This window comes from Schistocerca serialis, chromosome 2 (assembly GCF_023864345.2).
Source record: "Schistocerca serialis cubense isolate TAMUIC-IGC-003099 chromosome 2, iqSchSeri2.2, whole genome shotgun sequence".
Lineage (NCBI taxonomy): Eukaryota > Metazoa > Arthropoda > Insecta > Orthoptera > Acrididae > Schistocerca > Schistocerca serialis.
The window spans coordinates 415,500,630-415,519,293 of NC_064639.1; the positions used below are offsets into that span (position 1 = coordinate 415,500,630).

At 37.7% G+C, this 18,664-nt stretch overlaps 1 protein-coding gene across 1 annotated transcript in view; it reads right to left on the reverse strand.

The window, feature by feature from the left end:
* Nucleotides 1-18,664, reverse strand: part of LOC126457260 (regulating synaptic membrane exocytosis protein 2) — a 1,246,504-nt gene that overhangs the window by 670,561 nt on the left and 557,279 nt on the right. The window contains exon 11 of the mRNA XM_050093425.1: nt 3,216-3,305. Coding sequence (XP_049949382.1) covers nt 3,216-3,305 — 90 coding nt within the window. The remainder of the gene's footprint in view (nt 1-3,215; nt 3,306-18,664) is intronic.

Consider the following 18,664-nt stretch of genomic DNA (forward strand, 5'->3'; position numbering starts at 1 on the left):
AGCAAAACTCCTTTACTACTTTATGTGTCTCATTTCCTAATCTAATTCCCTCAGCACCACCCGACTTAATTCGACTACATTCCATTATCCTCATTTTACTTTTGTTGATATTCATCTTATATCCTCCTTTCAAGACACTGTCCATTCCGTTCAACTGCTCTTCCAAGTCCTTTGCCGTCTCTGACAGAATTACAATGTCATCGGCGAACTTCAAAGTTGTTATTTCTTCTCCCTGGATTTTAATACCTACGCCAAATTTTTCTTTTGTTTCCTTTACTGCTTGCTCAATATACAGATTGAATAATATCGGGGAGAGGCTACAGCCCTGTCTCACTCCCTTCCCAACCACTGCTTCCCTTTCATGTCCCTCGACTCTTATAACTGCCATCTGCTTTCTGTACAAATTGTAAATAGTCTTTCACTCCCTGTATTTTACCCCTGCCACCTTTAGAGTTTGAAAGAGAGTATTTCAGTCAACATTGTCAAAAACTTTCTCTAAGTCTACAAATGCTAGAAACGTAGGTTTGCCTTTCCTTAATCTTTCTTCTAAGATAAGTCGTAAGGTCAGTATTGCCTCACGTGTTCCAACATTTCTACGGAATCCAAACTGATCTTCCCCGAGGTCAGCTTCTACCAGTTTTTCCATTTGTCTGTAAGTAATTCGCGTTAGTATTTTGCAGCTGTGGCTTATTAAACTGATAGTTCGGTAATTTTCGCATCTGTCAACACCTGCTTTCTTTGGGATTGGAATTATTATATTCTTCTTGAAGTCTGAGGGTATTTCGCCTGTCTCGTACATCTTGCTCACCAGATGGTAGAGTTTTGTCAGGACTGGCTCTCCCAAGGCCGTCAGTAGTTCTAATGGAATGTTGTCTACTCCCGGGGCCTTGTTTTGACTCAGGTCTTTCAGTGCCCTGTCAAACTCTTCACGCAGTATCGTATCTCCCATTTCATCTTCATCTACATCCTCTTCCATTTCCATAATATTGTCCTCAAGTTCATCGCCCTTGTATAGACCCTCTATATACTCCTTCCACCTTTCTGCTTTCCCCTCTTTGCTTAGAACTGGGTTTCCATCTGACCTCTTGATATTCATACAAGTGGCTCTCTTTCTCCAAAGGGCTCTTTAATTTTCCTGTAGGCTGTATCTATCTTACCTCTAGTGAGATAAGCCTCTACATCCTTACATTTGCCCTCTAGCCATGCCTGCTTAGCCATTTTGCATATTTTTGTAAATTATGGGTATAGGGTGGTTAGCTTTTTGTAAATATTATTGTATCTAAATGGTGTGTGTGTTTAAACAAAAATAAAACTTTATTGTTAGGGTTTAATAAACAAAACTCAACGCAAAATCAAACTTGAGTTGAATCTGTCTTTCTTTTATGTCCTACACAGATCTTAGTACGAGGTGCATTCAAGTTCTAAGGCCTCCGATTTTTTTTCTAATTAACTACTCACCCGAAATCGATGAAACTGGCATTACTTCTCGACGTAATCGCCCTGCAGACGTACACATTTTTCACAATGCTGACGCCATGATTCCATGGCAGCGGCGAAGGCTTCTTTAGGGGTCTGTTTTGACCACTGGAAAATCACTGAGGCAATAGCAGCACGGCTGCTGAATGTGCGGCCATGGAGAGTGTCTTTCTTTGTTGGAAAAAGCCAAAAGTCACTAGGAGCCAGGTCAGGTGAGTAGGGAGCATGAGGAATCACTTCAAAGTTGTTATCACGAAGAAACTGTTGCGTAACGCTAGCTCGATGTGTGAGTGCGTTGTCTTGGTGAAACAGCACACGCGCAGCCCTTCCCGGACGTTTTTGTTGCAGTGCAGGAAGGAATTTGTTCTTCAAAACATTTTCGTAGGATGCACCTGTTACCGTAGTGCCCTTTGGAACGCAATGGGTAAGGATTACGCCCTCGCTGTCCCAGAACATGGACACCATCATTTTTTCAGCATTGGCGGTTACCCGAAATTTTTTTGGTCGCGGTGAATCTGTGTGCTTCCATTGAGCTGACTGGCGCTTTGTTTCTGGATTGAAAAATGGCATCCACGTCTTATCCATTGTCACAACTGACGAAAAGAAAGTCCCATTCATGCTGTCGTTGCGCGTCAACATTGCTTGGCAACATGCCACACGGGCAGCCATGTGGTCGTCCGTCAGCATTCGTGGCACCCACCTGGATGACACTTTTCGCATTTTCAGGTCGTCATGCAGGATTGTGTGCACAGAACCCACAGAAATGCCAACTCTGGAGGCAATCTGTTCAACAGTCATTTGGCGATCCCTCAAAACAATTCTCTCCACTTTCTCAATCATGTCGTCAGACTGGCTTGTGCGAGCCCGAGGTTGTTTCGGTTTGTTGTCACACAATGTTCTGCCTTCATTAAACTGCTGCACCCACAAACGCACTTTCGACACATCCATAACTCCATCACCACATGTCGCCTTCAACTGTCGATGAATTTCAAATGGTTTCACACCACGAAAATTCAGAAAACGAATGATTGCACGCTGTTCAAGTAAGGAAAACGTCGCCATTTTAAGTATTTAAAACAGTTCTCATTCTCGCCGCTGGCGGTAAAATTCCATCTGCCTTATGGTGCTGCCATCTCTGGGACGTATTGACAATGAACGCGGCCTCATTTTAAAACAATGCACATGTTTCTATCTCTTTCCAGTCCGGAGAAAAAAAATCGGAGGCCTTAGAACTTGAATGCACCTCGTAGTAGTAGTTCTGTTGAAAAGGTTTTTCACTTCGTTGTCAGATGCAAAACATAAGTGCAATTTACAAATAAATAAAATGTGTTAAAAATAAATACTGACATGCATTTCATTTCATCATTTAAAAAGCAACCCGCCCCCCCCCCCCCCCTCAAGTCCATTTGGGGAAAAAAAATTATCACCTAGTATATTCTTTGTGTATGTGTCACTAACACAATTTTAGGGCTACATTTAAACAATGTGTATTTCCTTATTAATTAATAGAAATTTAAAAAAAGTGAATTCTAGTAGCCACTATAGCATGTTGCTATTCTGCAGTACAAAATGTTTCTCCTCGTTTTTGATTGAGATTTCTCAAAACCACAATTATTACTTTTCAAAATTCTTGAAAATCATTTAAAATTTTCATCACATTTTTCAGTGTTATAATATGAACCACTCTTGGATGAAGTGTAATTTTCAGTGTTAACTGATGATAGCTAAAACATACTCACCCCATGGGAGGGAAGAATTTCTTCATGTGCACTCAGATAATACCATTCAGGTTCTTCATCTAAGGGTGCTACACTGAGCTCTATAACCACCTGCAACCAATAGAAAATGCTGTAAATGATGAGTCATATATAGCAAATATACTTAATAGAGATTTATTATATATAGTACAAAGTATAGGGCAAGCAGTTCAAGAGAAAAATCATGGCAGTATGTTGAAAAAGCAACTCTCATAAAATTCGATCATATGAATGTATTACCAATTTCGCCTTCTGAAATTAAGAAAATTATATATTCTCTCTAAAATAAAAGCTCACCTGGATTGGATGGTGTCTCCAATTGAGTGCTAAAGATTTGTTAGCATATAATAAGCCCTGCCTTATCTGAAATATGTAATGGATCATTAACTCAAGGCATTTTTCCAGGGACTGAAATATGGTATTGTCGAATTCCTTTTTAAGAAAGGGTTATAGGAGAGATGTTAATAACTACTGACCTGTTTTACTATTGACATAATTTCCAAAATTTCTAAGGTGATATATTCTAGAATAGTACATCACCTGAGCAACAGTAATATTCTCAGTAAATCACAGTTTGGATTTCTGAAGACTTGCTCTACTGAATATGCCATTTACTAATATGCCATTTATTTACATGTTCACTTAGCACCAGTTGGTATTTACTGTCATGTATCTAAGGCATCCAAGTGTGTGAATCACAAAATTCTCCTACATAAAGTGGGATTTTATGGGATTGATGGTATAGCCAAACAAAGGATAACGTCATATCTAACTGAAAGAATGCAGAAAGTTGTGCTTAATAATTCAACCAATGTAGTCTGACTAAGAAGAAATCATGTATGGTGTTCCCCAAGGCTCAATCTTAGGTCCACTATTGTTCCTTGTATACTTAAACGATTTTCCGTCTAATACACAACAGATGATGATAGTATTGTAACCAATCAAAGCACACATACATAACACCGAAAACAATCAATTATTGACAAAACTATTTAATTGGGTAGATTAAAAATCTACTCACCAAGTGGTGACTGAACACACACATAAAAGACGGATGTAATTTGGCAATATTTCAGAGCCAGTGGATCCTTCTTCAGGCAGGACTGAAGGGGAAGGAAGAAGGGTGAAGGAAAAGGACATGGAAAGGATCTTTCACGCATCTATCAAATAAAACTCCATGTCATTCAAAGCATGTGCGTCAATTTTTACCTCTCTATCTACATTATTCTGTGGTTTATTAAGTTTTCAAATTTATACTGACTTTTTGATCACCTGGTACATAGCATTCACATATAATATTGGTCTTGAAGCTTAATAAGCTGGGAGAAAAGCTAAGCTTCCACATATAATGTTGATTTTTTTTTTTGCGCGTGTTACACTTTAAGATACATCACACAAATGCGCCAGTAAAATTTTTAATAACGACGTAAATGTCTGATCATCTGGGCTCGAAATTCTTCTAAATGGTCATCCTCAAAGAGTTGAGTTTTAAACGAGAGTCAAACGCTTTGTGATTTAAGAAATTCATCGTACATTCTCACACACATTTCATCTTACCTAAAAGGAAATCTGCTTTGAATGTAACATTTTTCAAACCACCATTCGCAATATTTTCCCGCGACCTGTTACAAATAGGTTCGTTTCAGCAGTTGCAACAGAGCGCCAGATAACATGCGTCACCGCGCTTGCGCAGCTACAATGACGCAGGAAGCACTTATGTTCGTACATGTAATACATTAAAAGATCTTACATTATGACATAAAAGAATCAAGACAAAAGAGGATACTTCAAGAGTGTTGGAATTTCGTGAACAATACTAAAATGCATAATTCGGATTAAAATGCACATTCGTATGTAAATTTTCTTCGAGTATCAGTACTGTATTATCTCATGTTTGGTTCTTTATTATGGCATAATGCCATACGTGCACTTGAAATGCAGTGAACAGTTGAAACTAGCCAATAATGCGAAATTAAACACTTCGTTTCAAATAAATTGGCTGCCTCAGCAGAAAAGATTAATAAAAGCTTATCTCTTTAGCAAACTGGCAAAAATAACTTCATTGTTCTATAAGGCCTTAATGCCTGACTGTCAGAAAGGTGGAAATAAATTCTGAAACTAATAACATATTTTAGCCTTCCATATTATGGGAACGTATTTAATTCATTTTATAGCTCCCGGCCACAAAAATTCATTTTGTTAACATTTTACGTGAGAGCAATAAACGAAGAGGAAACAACAAAATCACTGAACATAAACACAGGTCACGTGGAGATGACCCATCTCCCATCCACAACTCAGACTGCTCTGTGCATCAGCCACAGATTTCCGAACCAGGGAAATATTAAGTAGTGGCGCCCAGCCACACTTCTGTGACCAGAAGTGGGAGAAGGTACTACTCATACACGACTCAACTGCACATGTGCAAGAGCCCACCCGCAACTTCTCAAACAAATTTAATTTAAACAGTTGTCACGTCATGCTCATCGGAGGCAATTTGTTGTTATAAAGCATTGCATAGTCTTCCTAAAGCCTTTGACACACTTTGCTGTTGGCAGACGCTTGTATGAGCACTGTTTTGTTGTTGTATACGGTGCATTTCCTTTGCAGCTTAAGTTTTATCTTCAGGTTTTTTCTGCAGTAGCGGGATGCAGTAATATCCTTTTTTAGAATATTGGTTCTTACCAGACAAAATCACAAAAATGTAACTGAAAACTAAAATAAAGAAAAATTCCCGGAATTCTAAACAATTCCCGAGTTTTTCCCGGTTTTCTCGCTGATGAAAAAATTCCCGAGTTTTTCCTCGATCTCCTGGTTGTCCTGGGTCGTATACACCCAGCAAATAACATGCAGAGGCAACAAGAATTTCAGTTGAGAGCCTCTCAGGACACTAATTGGCGTAACCAAACACCAAGGGTCAACATAGTGGAAGTTACGTGTAACCTAGAGATCGATGCCACCGCGATCCTGCAAAACTTGAACTGGTCATGGTAGGCCCCCATTCTGTGACCTTGGAGGGGAGTGGGGGCACGAGCTTCATCAAGACTTGCTTTATCAGATACGATCATGGTAATGATGTGAGAGATGATCTGTATCAAGGTAATGAGGGTACGCAGAAAAACTTGTCATAGAGCAAGGTACAAGCTACTATTAAAGACAAAATATTTGACCTTGATGTACCCATTGTGCTTGACACAGGTGCTATAACTAACTTGATATCACAGGGATTCTTTCAAGAAGTGGAAAAACATGGGCATATACCCATACTGCCAGTACAAAATTGCAAGGTACCAACTGCCACTGGTCAGAAATCGAAAGGAGTCAACACACAAGTCTTAATTCCCGTACCGTTTTCTGTATGATGCAATTTTTGGAAAGTAGAGAAATTAATAATTGATTGTTTAAATGGTATGGATACATTTAGGACATACCAAGTTCAAATTAATGTAGGAAAAGGCCAATGTCATTTCAGTGTAAATAACCAATTATTTGTAATAGACCTGATCAGGGGAAGTACTAATAGATGTAAAACTAAAGTTACTCACAACCTTGAAGTTCAATTGGTAACTCCCATAATTATGTTTGTCAACATATACAGCAACGAACAGTTGTCAGCAGAAGAAATAAATGTTGACACAATAAACACAAAGGTAAGGGAATCAAAGTGCTTGTCTAAAGAACAGCAAGTGGAACTTAGGGAACTGATAAATGCTCATATACAAGTGTTTGAAAAAAGACCAGGTATTATTAAGGATTTCGTATATAAAATGAAGTGTATCCTCATGAAACTTTTTGTTCTACCTCATACCCTATACCATGGACAAAGAGGGAAGCAGTAAGAAAAGAGATTGACAGGATCCTTGAATGGGACATAACACAACCATAGTTTCCCCCTAACTGTAGTCCTATCTTGGCTGTGAGTAAGCCAGATGCCAAGGTGTGCTTGGTCCTCGACACACATAATATTAATCAGATTATTGTACCAGTCTGAACATACCCAGACAATTTAGAGGAACAGTTTATGAAATTCCATATGCCAAATTTTTTACTATAATCAACCTCCGGTCTTCATATTGGCGAATAAAACTACATGAAGAAAGTCAGAAGTATACCGCCTACATATGTGGGCACAAGAGCTTCAAATTTCAAGTATTACCTATTGGATTGAACATAAGTGCAGGTGTATTTATCTCTGCAGTTGGCAGAGTGCTAGGGAACTTTTCAGTAAGGTAACAGTATACTTGGACAACCTTTTACTCGCTACACCGACTTTGGTACAACATTTAAGATTAATTGAACAAGTATTGAGCTGTTTTTCTGAATATAGAGTAACAGCAAATCTCAGGAAATCTAATTTTGGACAAGTAAAGGTAAATTTTTAGGATACATTATCTCTTTGGAAGGCATACTGCCAGATCCTTAAAAACTTGATGCCATTAGGAACTGATCTATTCTGCAAAACAAGAAACAATTAAAGGCATACTGGGACCTAGTGTCATTTTTCAGGAAATTCATTCACAACCAACTTATGGACAGTGATGCTTTACTCAATCTTCTCCAGAAAAGTAGACCTTGGGTATGGATCAAGCAATGCCAAACTGATTTCGAAAACATCAAGCGAGCCCTATTAAATGCTAATATTTTATCTCAACCAGACATGAAGAAAGATTTTTGTTTATGCACTGATACGTCTACTCAGGGTCTGGGTGCATGCCTTTTTCGAATGATAGAAGAAGAAGAAGGAAATCTCAAACCCTAAAGTAATTAGCTTTGCCAGTCATACCTTATCCGAAGCTGAACGTTCATATTCAGTCACGGAGTTAGAAGGTTTGGTTGTAATTTGGTCTTTTAAAAGTTTGAATATTTCCTTTGGAGTAAACACACAAAAGTGTACTGCGACCATCAGTCCCTGTCGTTTTTGTTAACTTGTAAATTGCTACACCAATGGATAGCCAGATGGTGTATGTATCTTCAAGAATTCAACTTTGAAATAGTATACATAAAAGGAAATCAAAACATAATAGCTGATGCTCTTTCTTGACTACCACAAGGCTTAGACGAATTCAATGATATTTTAGAGCAGGAAGGTGAAATAAGAGCTATGTTGATGGAGGACTAAACACTCCAACCATACTATGCCCACATGTGCAAACATATGGAGCAATTACAGCAGGGAGACACATGCTGGAGTAAGGTAAGATCAAAACTTTCACATAATGGCGATGAAACATTAAAAAGGTTTTTCACTATTCACAAAGGTGTTCTGTTCCATAGGAAACCTCCCGAACTAGAGAAATGACGCATGTGTTTGCAGAGAAATATGTGGATGATTTTACCTCATACACACACAATACTTGGGGCCATTATAGCACTGCAAAATCGACTGATAAAATAGCTAAATATTGTTATTTCCCCAACCTTAGATGAAGAGTACTACAGGTGGTAAGAAACTGTATTGTTTGCCAGAAAGCAAAACATTCTAAAATCTCCAAACAGATAGAACTACACCCCATTGTGGTTAAGAAACCTCTAGAAAAGGTGTTGTTGGATGTGGCTGGACCCTATCCCAGAGGTAAAGGGGGAGTAAAATATATAGTAGGCCTGTATATTTTCACAAAATATGCAGAACTGTATGCTGTACAGAAAGTTACAGCCAGTTCAATTATAAGATGAATTAAAGAGGATTATTTTGCAAGGGTAGGACTACCAGAAGTCAAGTTAACAGATAATGCCTCATATTTTGTGGCGAGTAAATGGAAAGAATTTGTAGATTCCAACTGAATCAAACACTTTTGAGTATCTAAATTTCATCGCGAAGCATCCTCCACAAAAAAGGGTGTTTAAGGAATTCAACAGGTTTGTGAGGACCTATATACCTCGTAAACATACAAAGTGGATTGAATATGTCACTCCTTTCTTACAAGTTGTTAACAGCCTTCCCCATACATCAACTGGATTTACACCAAATGAGCTGCTGTTCAATTGCAAGATACTGAGACTGGAATTATCACTGGATGATAAAATACAACAAGCAGTAATCAACCTTGAAACCTGGGCTAAATATAGGAAAGGAATTTACGACAGAAAGCTAAAATGTACAACTGTTTTACAGGGGACAAAGGGTGTCACTTAAAACACATCCCAAATCAGGAAAAATTGGAAAACTAAACTGTAAGTGGCAATTAATAATTAATATACACCGGACCATAGATAATTACCAAAATCCCCTACCCTGGAGCATACAGGTTGGCACACGCGAACATGGGTAAAGAAAAAGGCCTTTACCCACACAAAGACTTGAGAACATTTATGTATTAAAGAAAGGCTGTATACTCTCTAAGTTGTACAGATGTACAATAATATTAGATTTAGGACACTGGAAAATCATATTCCAGAATTTATGTTGTTAGCTGTTAAGGATTTAAAAAAAAAATTTTCCCCCCTTATATGCCAAATGTGTAAATGATAAGATGAGTGGATGTAACAAGGAAGAATTTTGCTTTTATGTGTCTAGAGACGACAATACTTTAAACACAACACTTCGCCTTGCACATAGCCCAGTTCTAAGTCAGTGGTAACAAAGTGATGCAGTCATGCTCATTAGGGAGAAAGCTAGTCAACAAACCACAGGCACATGCACGCCAGACACAGCTGAAAGTGTTGGAGCATCCAAAACAAACCCTATGAGCTACAGCCTGCACTAGCATTTTTAAAGCCTATTGCATAAACTAGGACATAGAAAATTAAGGGAGAGTCTATACTACAACTATGACTATCTACACAATACACACAAACAAAGATAAGCTAAGGAATTATTTACACAGAAAGGGATACTAAACTACAAAATATTTACTGAAGTTACATTACTGTGTACATTATATCTATATATTTAAAAATTTAAGTATTGAAAATGCACGCACTAATTAGAATTGAGGGACCAGAAAACTCTTGCTGCAGGTAAACAAGCGAGTACAGTGTAAGTGACAAGCTGAATATGAAGTTGCACCATGCCTATAATACACTTTATCTTTCATGCTTATAAAGTAAGTAGAGATGCACACATGAAATTAAATGAATTTGTGATATCATGACTGCACACTGAAGTAAATGAATACATGGCTGAATATATGAAAGAGGTATTAGTGACCATTGAGCCACTGTACACTTATCTATGAAGATTTAGTTTTAAGTTAGTATTAAGTTTTTTCTTCCAGGGAACAATGCACCGACACGTCCTGAAGTGAAGAAAGATAAATGCTTGTCAAGTGTTAGGTACCATATAAACATAAGAAAGGGCTGCACCACAAGTAAATATAGTTGTTAAGTCTATGATATGTATGAATGTGATAGTGTGAAAATACATGTAGAAGAATACAGTTGCAGTGCGTCGCATATCACGATGCTGAACTAAGGTGGAGCACTACCAAATAATCAAGGGGTCGAAACCTAGCTACTGTGAGCATCAACTACTCATGAAAGCATCAAACACCTGATTTACATTGAAATTTTTGTACATGTTTGCTACTTACATAAACACTGTTTTGGGCTCATTGTACACAACATTGTACACTCATTGCACAACTCTGTATAGCTCAGCATATGAAATGATTATCCTTTATACAATGAACATAACAAGTAAATACTGAGGTGCACTCTAAATACTGAATAAGTATTCGATACGATGGGTATCATCAGGTTAACATTACATTTATAAACAACAAACTATTTTTGTTCTGGGGATCACAATTAAGTCTAGTAAAGAGATGTAACTGAGCACATGAATGCTTTTCCATGAAACTTCCTCAACCCTGTAGTGTGCAGATCCTTCCTTGAAAATGCTAAAGAGGAGAGGCCTTGCGTAGTTATTTAAGCAGCACATAGAATCTGTTGTAGTGACTATTGTTTACTTCTTTAATTCTTTAAAACTGATAAATATGCTCCGAAAAGAAATCACTGTGAATTGGAATGAAATGTATGTCAGTTTATGCCATAAAGGAAAAACGAGTCTATTATAGTATGAATGTTAAGTAAAGAATGTAAAACCAAACGAGAGCAAAAAAGTGTACTCATATAATTGGAATTGAACAATGTGGCGAAATTATAATTGAACAGAATGTACTATAACAAAATGACAATCAGACTGCAATGTATATAAAAGTTTATTTTTGTACTTGTATTTTTATTTTTTTGTTATGCATATAGTATGTGGAAAGGACACTACAAAACCTTTGTGTAATGCAGTATTATGAAAGACACTCAAAAACAAAGTGCAAAAACATATGAAACCTGCCTGCAAAGTGTTAAGTTTGCATGTGATATATGTGAGTGTGTGCGTGATGAACTAAAAAATTAGAATACTTCATGTAACATGAATTTTCTTTGCTCGACAACATTGTAGAAGCAGCAAGAAACTTATCTTGTTGGCGGATGTCAGATTTACGGCTGGTGTCCCCAATGAATAACTGCGAGCGAAATACATTTCTCGGGCCACTGATACGGAAACCGGTTGTTGCCGCATCAAAGATTTCACAAAGGAGCGTGCCGCTGAACATGAGCTTCACAAATTTGTTCAGTGAAGACCATGTGGACACACAACAGGCACTCTGACTTTGTATTAATCACGTGAAAGCGAGTAGGGACAGCAATGGGCGTTGAGCTGTGCGTGCATGCTTCGCAAGCTTAACACTGGGCACATACTGACTGACAATAATGGGACTATGTGCTTACAGCAAGCACTTTGTTATGAAGGACAACTTATGTATGTATGTGTTAAGGGAGCTGACATGCCTATATAAATTGGTAATCATATAGGATAACTCCAATGGCTGTAAAATGAAGGCTATGCCCATACACGCAAGGTTTATCAACCCATAAAAAGAGAAATAAGCTCAGACACAGTGCAACTCCATATGATGTCAGTGCACAGTGGAGGCAAATGTAATGTAACATATTATTATTATTATTATTATTATTATTATTTCTTTTCTTTTCTCCCTTGTTCTTTTCTTCTGTGCTGTAGATAACAAAAGAGGTAGAGAAATGCTCTTCAATTTTTTAATTGCTTTAGATTTGTCGGTCTGTCTCTGTAAGTGGTAACGGGTGGATGTGGGATGAGTTCCATCGCATTGGTATTGTTCAGAAATTATCGAGACAGCAAAAATTATTCATACATTCATGGCGATGATACCCGTCTGTTCATCTCTCCACAATGCGCCGAGAATCCTGCATCAAGAGGATCGAAGGAGACAAGAATAATTTGCGCGAGCAGAAGAGGGGCAACGCGGAACCAGTATTGTCACACCAAGCTCTATACAAAATGGCGTTAAGATGAAAAAGAAGTACGTAAGTTTAAATTTGAATAAATGTATTGAATATTGAAGGTCTTTTTATACTAGAGCCAGTTAGAGTTCAAGAAGGATATGTGTACCTTCCAATGGTTTTCAATCATTCTTTCAAAATTTTCCTTTTAATTATTTAAGCAGCAAATTTTTATTCAGTTTTCCATTTTATATCCCCCCCCCCCACACACACACACACCTATTCAGTAGCTATGATGTAGAAAACACAGATGTGTGAAAACCTGGTCTGATATAAGAGAGGGTCTGAAGGCCCTAATCTGATTAGGTTAAATAAACAAACAAGTTTAAAGCCAGTAAAATATGTGGCATTGTTATATCATACCCTATCATCAACATATTTTTACTGCATTTTAAACAAATTGATGGTGTCATGTATATTCTCATGATCCCTCAGACAGAAAACATTTTTATGGAAGACTGTGAAGAGAGAGCATATGAGTAGATAGGAAACATATCAAACATTTTCTAGTCAGTTTATTGCGGTCCCACAGTTAGTAAAGATGTTAAGAAAGAAGATGATGTATTAAGATTTTTACAGCACCTAAATTCAATTCACAAAATATCCAATTTGCTAAGTAAGAGGAAAAAAATGCTCTACCCCTCTAGATGCTTGGAAAATTGATGAGGCCATTAATGCATTCTCTTTACTGGGAGTCCATGCATACAGATCCGTTCTGCAGGCATCTAGCTTCTGTTACCCATCACACACACTATGAGCATTCTTTGAGCACTGGTGCATTCTTGTGTCTTATAGAGACTCTTCTTACAAATGAATTACAACCCTGACAAGTGCATTCAAGGTAAAGCGCAACTCCTCTCAAAAGATTTTCACAGATTTAAAGAAGAGTAAACGTAACCAGTTGCAAAATAAAGAGGATAAGAAGCTGTTCAAGTCCAGGATACCTACCGTATATTGGGAACATCGCATCAAAATAAGGCAAAAGCCCAAATGAGCTTTGTAGCAAAGCAAAGTCACCTACAAAGACTTCTGTTCTTCTGTAAAGGATGATCTCAGTTTGCAGAAAGCCATAGCCTACAAAATACCATGTCAGTGTGGCAAAGCTAGTAAGTCAGTCATAGCTGAACATCATATGTCCATAGGACATGAAAATTTTAGGCATAACAATAACCTTTTAGGATTCAGCTATTAAGGAATTTGTATAAATATTTTTGGTGGAATAATTTATTAATCAAGACGCTGGTTTCAATTGAATACAGCACAGAACTGGGTTATTTCTTACATTGCATCATATGACTAGCATCACATTCAGCAATAATCAGTTTTATCCACTCACCTATCAAGCTTTTACTATGCGAATGCACAGTTTGACAGAGAACATGCATAGTATAATATTGTTAAACACGCTCCCTCAATCTTAGGTGTATTATAAACAATATGGAGTTAGATCAGCTGATTGGGGCAGCTACTTTGTCAGGCATGGGTTTGGTTCCTGTTGATACTATTGATACATGGGACTTCACAAAGCAAGGCCTGCATCTCAGCAGGAAAGGGGAGGGTTAACTGGCCAGGATGATAGCAAAATGTTTAGGGGAGTGGGGCACTGAAACTCATGGGAGTACCTCTTTTTTAGGCTAAAATCAGTGTGCATTGATTCAACATTGAATGAAATTAAAGTTAATGAGAACCTTGCACGGGCAGGTGCTATAGATGTTTAACCATCACAGAATTCTCGCAAAAGTACAACGAACAACAATATTAGTATATCACAAGATTATCATAAAAGTACAGTAAAAAGTAATGTTCATATATTGTGTCTGTATATAGTATCTGAATACGAGGGTATTAAAAAACAAACTAGATGGGCTTCTTGTTCGTTTAGAAGATTTAAAAACTGAAGGTGGAACAGATGTACTATGCCTATCTGAACATCATATAGTCACAGATATGGGAAACGTAAATGTGGGTGGATACAAGCTTTCAGCACATTTAAGTAGAGATGCTGTGGAGAGATGAGAAGTTGCCACATATGTTAAAATTTATCATAATGAGAAAAATTAGAAACTAAAAAATTGAGTAGAGAAACATATAGGAGCATGTGCCTGTGAGCTTAAACTAAATAATGGTACTTTTATAAATGTAGCTGTGTATAGGTACCAATTAGGAAATTTTCAGCTAGTTCTGAGACACTTGGATTCTTTGTTGTGCCATCTGTCAGATAGAGGGAAGAAAATTATTGTTTGTTGGGATTACAATGTAGATTTTCTGAAAGAGCCCGATAGAAAGAATGACCTTGAAGTATTACTTGGTTTTTTTTTTTTAATTTGACATCAGTTACTGATTTTCCAAGTCGGGTAGTACAAGAAAGCAGTATACTGATAGAGTTTTGTAGAACAAGATAAATTTAGTCAAATAAAAACTTTTCCTATTAAGAAGGGTCTTTCTGATCATGATGCACAGCAAGTTACAACATATAACATAGCTCCATATAGCAACACAAAACAGCCAAAACAGTGTATTCAGTTAACGACTTAACAACTACAAATTTTAGAGGAAGGTTGCAGCAGTTAGATTGGGACAAGGCTTACAGGGAACCAGATTCTAATTTAAAATTTAACCTATTTCATAATACCTTTGTGAGTATATCTGAAAACAGTTTCCCTAAGAAGACAATAAACATATCTGTAATAAACCATCTAAAAAGCCTTGGCTTACTAAAGGGATAAAAAAACCTTGTAAATAAAAAATGATCCAGAAACACTCAAACATTATAAAAACTACTGCACTGCATTAAGAAAAGTTATTAAAAAGTCCAGAAGTATGTGCATTATATACGATATTAATACCTCTGATAATAAAATTAAAACAATTTGGAATTTTGTTATAAGGGAAACAGGGCAACTGGGAGCACAGGAAGATTTATTTCTATCAAAATCAATCAAAAGTTCTCTATCAAACTCAATGAAAAGTTCATTAATGAAAAGTCAGAAACAGAAAATATTTTTAATAGGTAATACCTATACAATTTGATAAAATTGAAATTCAGCTCACCTCTCCAACTGAAACTAGGAAAATAGTAAATTCACTCACAAGTAAAAGGTCACATGGAACTGATGGCATTTCCAACAGAGCACTAATAGCTTGTTCCCAACAGATAAGCAAGTATTCTCAGCCACATATTACAATATTATGTATTAGCTCACTGAAGCAGAGCATTTTTCCCGATAGACTGAAATACGGCCATTGTTAAACCAATGCATAACAAGGGGGGATACGTCTGATGCTGACAACTACTGCCCAATCTCACCTGTGAAAGCTTTATCCAAAATTCTTGAAAGAGCAATGTGTTCAGGAGTAGCTTCACATATTTTTAAAAACAAAGTACTAACAAAATGTTAATTTGGTTTTCAGAACGGCTTTTGAACAGAAAATGCTATATACTCCTTCACTGGTGAAATATTGAATGCTCTGAATAACTAAGCATCACCAACTGGGAGTTTTTGTGATCTCTCAAAGGCTTTTGACTATCTGAATCATGAAAGTCTTCTAGATAAACTTAAGTATTGTGGTATGGATGGGAGGGAGCATAAATACTTCAATTCATACTTAACTGGTAGAATGCTGAAGACTGAAGCTAGCAGTACAGATAGTCTGCAAAAATCAGCAGATCCTCTAACTGCGGAGGTATCAAGAGTGGTACCCCACAGCATTCAGTCTTGGATCCCTTATAGTTCTTAATACATATTAAGGAGGACTTGCCACTCTATATTCATTAAGATACAAAGCTAGTTCTTTTTGTTGATGATACAAGTACAGTAATCACACTCAACAAACAAGAGTTCGTACAGGAAATTGTAAATAATGTCTTTCAGAAAAATTTTAAGTGGTTTTCAGCAAATGGACTCTCACTAAATTTTGAAAAAATGCAGTATATACAGTTCTGCATAGTAAATGGCATAACACTATTGCTAAATATAGACTTTGAACAGAAGTCTGTTGCTAAGGCAGAGTATTCAAAATTTCTGGGTGTGTGCATTGATGTGAAACTGAATTGACGATCTGCTAAAATATTTGAGTTCAGCTACTTATGCAGTAGGGTTATTGGAAATGTTGATAATAAACACATCAGTAAGTTTAGCTAGTGTGCCTATTTTCATTCATTGGTTTCGCGTGACATCGTATTTTAGGTTAATTCATCATTAAGAGAGAAAGTATTCACTGCACGAAGTGTGTAGCCAGAATAACAGCTGGACCCCACCCAAGATCACCTTGCAGACATATATTTAATGAACGAGGGATATTTACAGCAACTTCACAATACATACATTCACTTATGAAATTTGTTATTAATAAGCTATCCCAATTCAAAAATAATAGCAAAGTGCTTAGCTACAATGTTAGAAGAAAGAATGATCTGCACTATTCTGGCTTAAATTTGGCTTTGGCACAAAAAGGGGTGAATTATGCTGCCACAAAAGTCTTTGGCTATTTACCAAAGAGCATTAACAGTCTGGCAGATAACCAATCAAGATTGAAAACCAAATAAAATAATTTCTGAATGACAATTCTTTCTACTCAACAGACGAACTTTTATATATGAAGCAGTAATTGGGGATATGTGTTAAGAAACCTTATGTTAAACTGAGACGTTCCACATCATTAAGAAATGAATTCATGATCTATGGAACAAGTATTAATGTACGAGGGCAGTTCAATAAGTAATGCAACACATTTTTTTTCTGAAACAGGGGTTGTTTTATTCAGCATTGAAATACACCAGTTTATTCCCCTATCTTTTAGCTACACAACACTATTTTTCAACGTAATCTCCATTCAATGCTACGGCCTTACGCCACCTTGAAATGAGGGCCTGTATGCCTGCACGGTACCATTCCACTGGTCGATGTCTGAGCCAACGTCGTACTGCATCAATAACTTCTTCATCATCCGCGTAGTGCCTCCCACGGATTGCGTCCTTCATTGGGCCAAACATATGGAAATCCGACGGTGCGAGGTCGAGGCTGTAGGGTGCATGAGGAAGAACAGTCCACTGAAGTTTAGTGAGCTCCTCTCGGGTGCGAAGACTTGTGTGAGGTCTTGCGTTGTCATGAAGAAGGAGAAGTTCGTTCAGATTTTTGTGCCTACGAACACGCTGAAGTCGTTTCTTCAATTTCTGAAGAGTAGCACAATACACTTCAGAGTTGATCGTTTGACCATGGGGAAGGACATCGAACAGAATAACCCCTTCAGCGTCCCAGAAGACTGTAACCATGACTTTACCGGCTGAGGGTATGGCTTTAAACTTTTTCTTGGTAGGGGAGTGGGTGTGGCGCCACTCGATTGATTGCCGTTTTGTTTCAGGTTCGAAGTGATGAACCCATGTTTCATCGCCTGTCACAATCTTTGACAAGAAATTGTCACCCTCAGCCACATGACGAGCAAGCAATTCCGCGCAGATGGTTCTCCTTTGCTCTTTATGGTGTTCGGTTAGACAACGAGGGACCCAGCGGGAACAAACCTTTGAATATCCCAACTGGTGAACAATTGTGACAGCACTACCAACAGAGATGTCAAGTTGAGCACTGAGTTGTTTGATGGTGATCCGTCGATCATCTCGAACGAGTGTGTTCGCACGCTCCGCCATTGCAGGAGTCACAGCTGTGCACGGCCGGCCGGCACGCGGGAGATCAGACAGTCTTGCTTGACCTTGCGGCGATGATGACACACGCTTTGCCCAACGACTCACCGTGCTTTTGTCCACTGCCAGATCACCGTAGACATTCTGCAAGCGCCTATGAATATCTGAGATGCCCTGGTTTTCCGCCAAAAGAAACTCGATCATTGCCCGTTGTTTGCAACGCACATCCGTTACAGACGCCATTTTAACAGCTCCGTACAGCGCTGCCACTTGTCGGAAGTCAATGAAACTATACGAGACGAAGCGGGAATGTTTGAAAATATTTCACAAGAAATTTCCGGTTTTTTCAACCAAAATTGGCCGAGAAAAAAAATGTGTTTCATTACTTATTGAACTGCCCTCGTAATTTAATGATAGAGAGTACTAAATTCAACAGAGGGCAGTCATGCAGCCTAGATTAATGAGCATATATCAT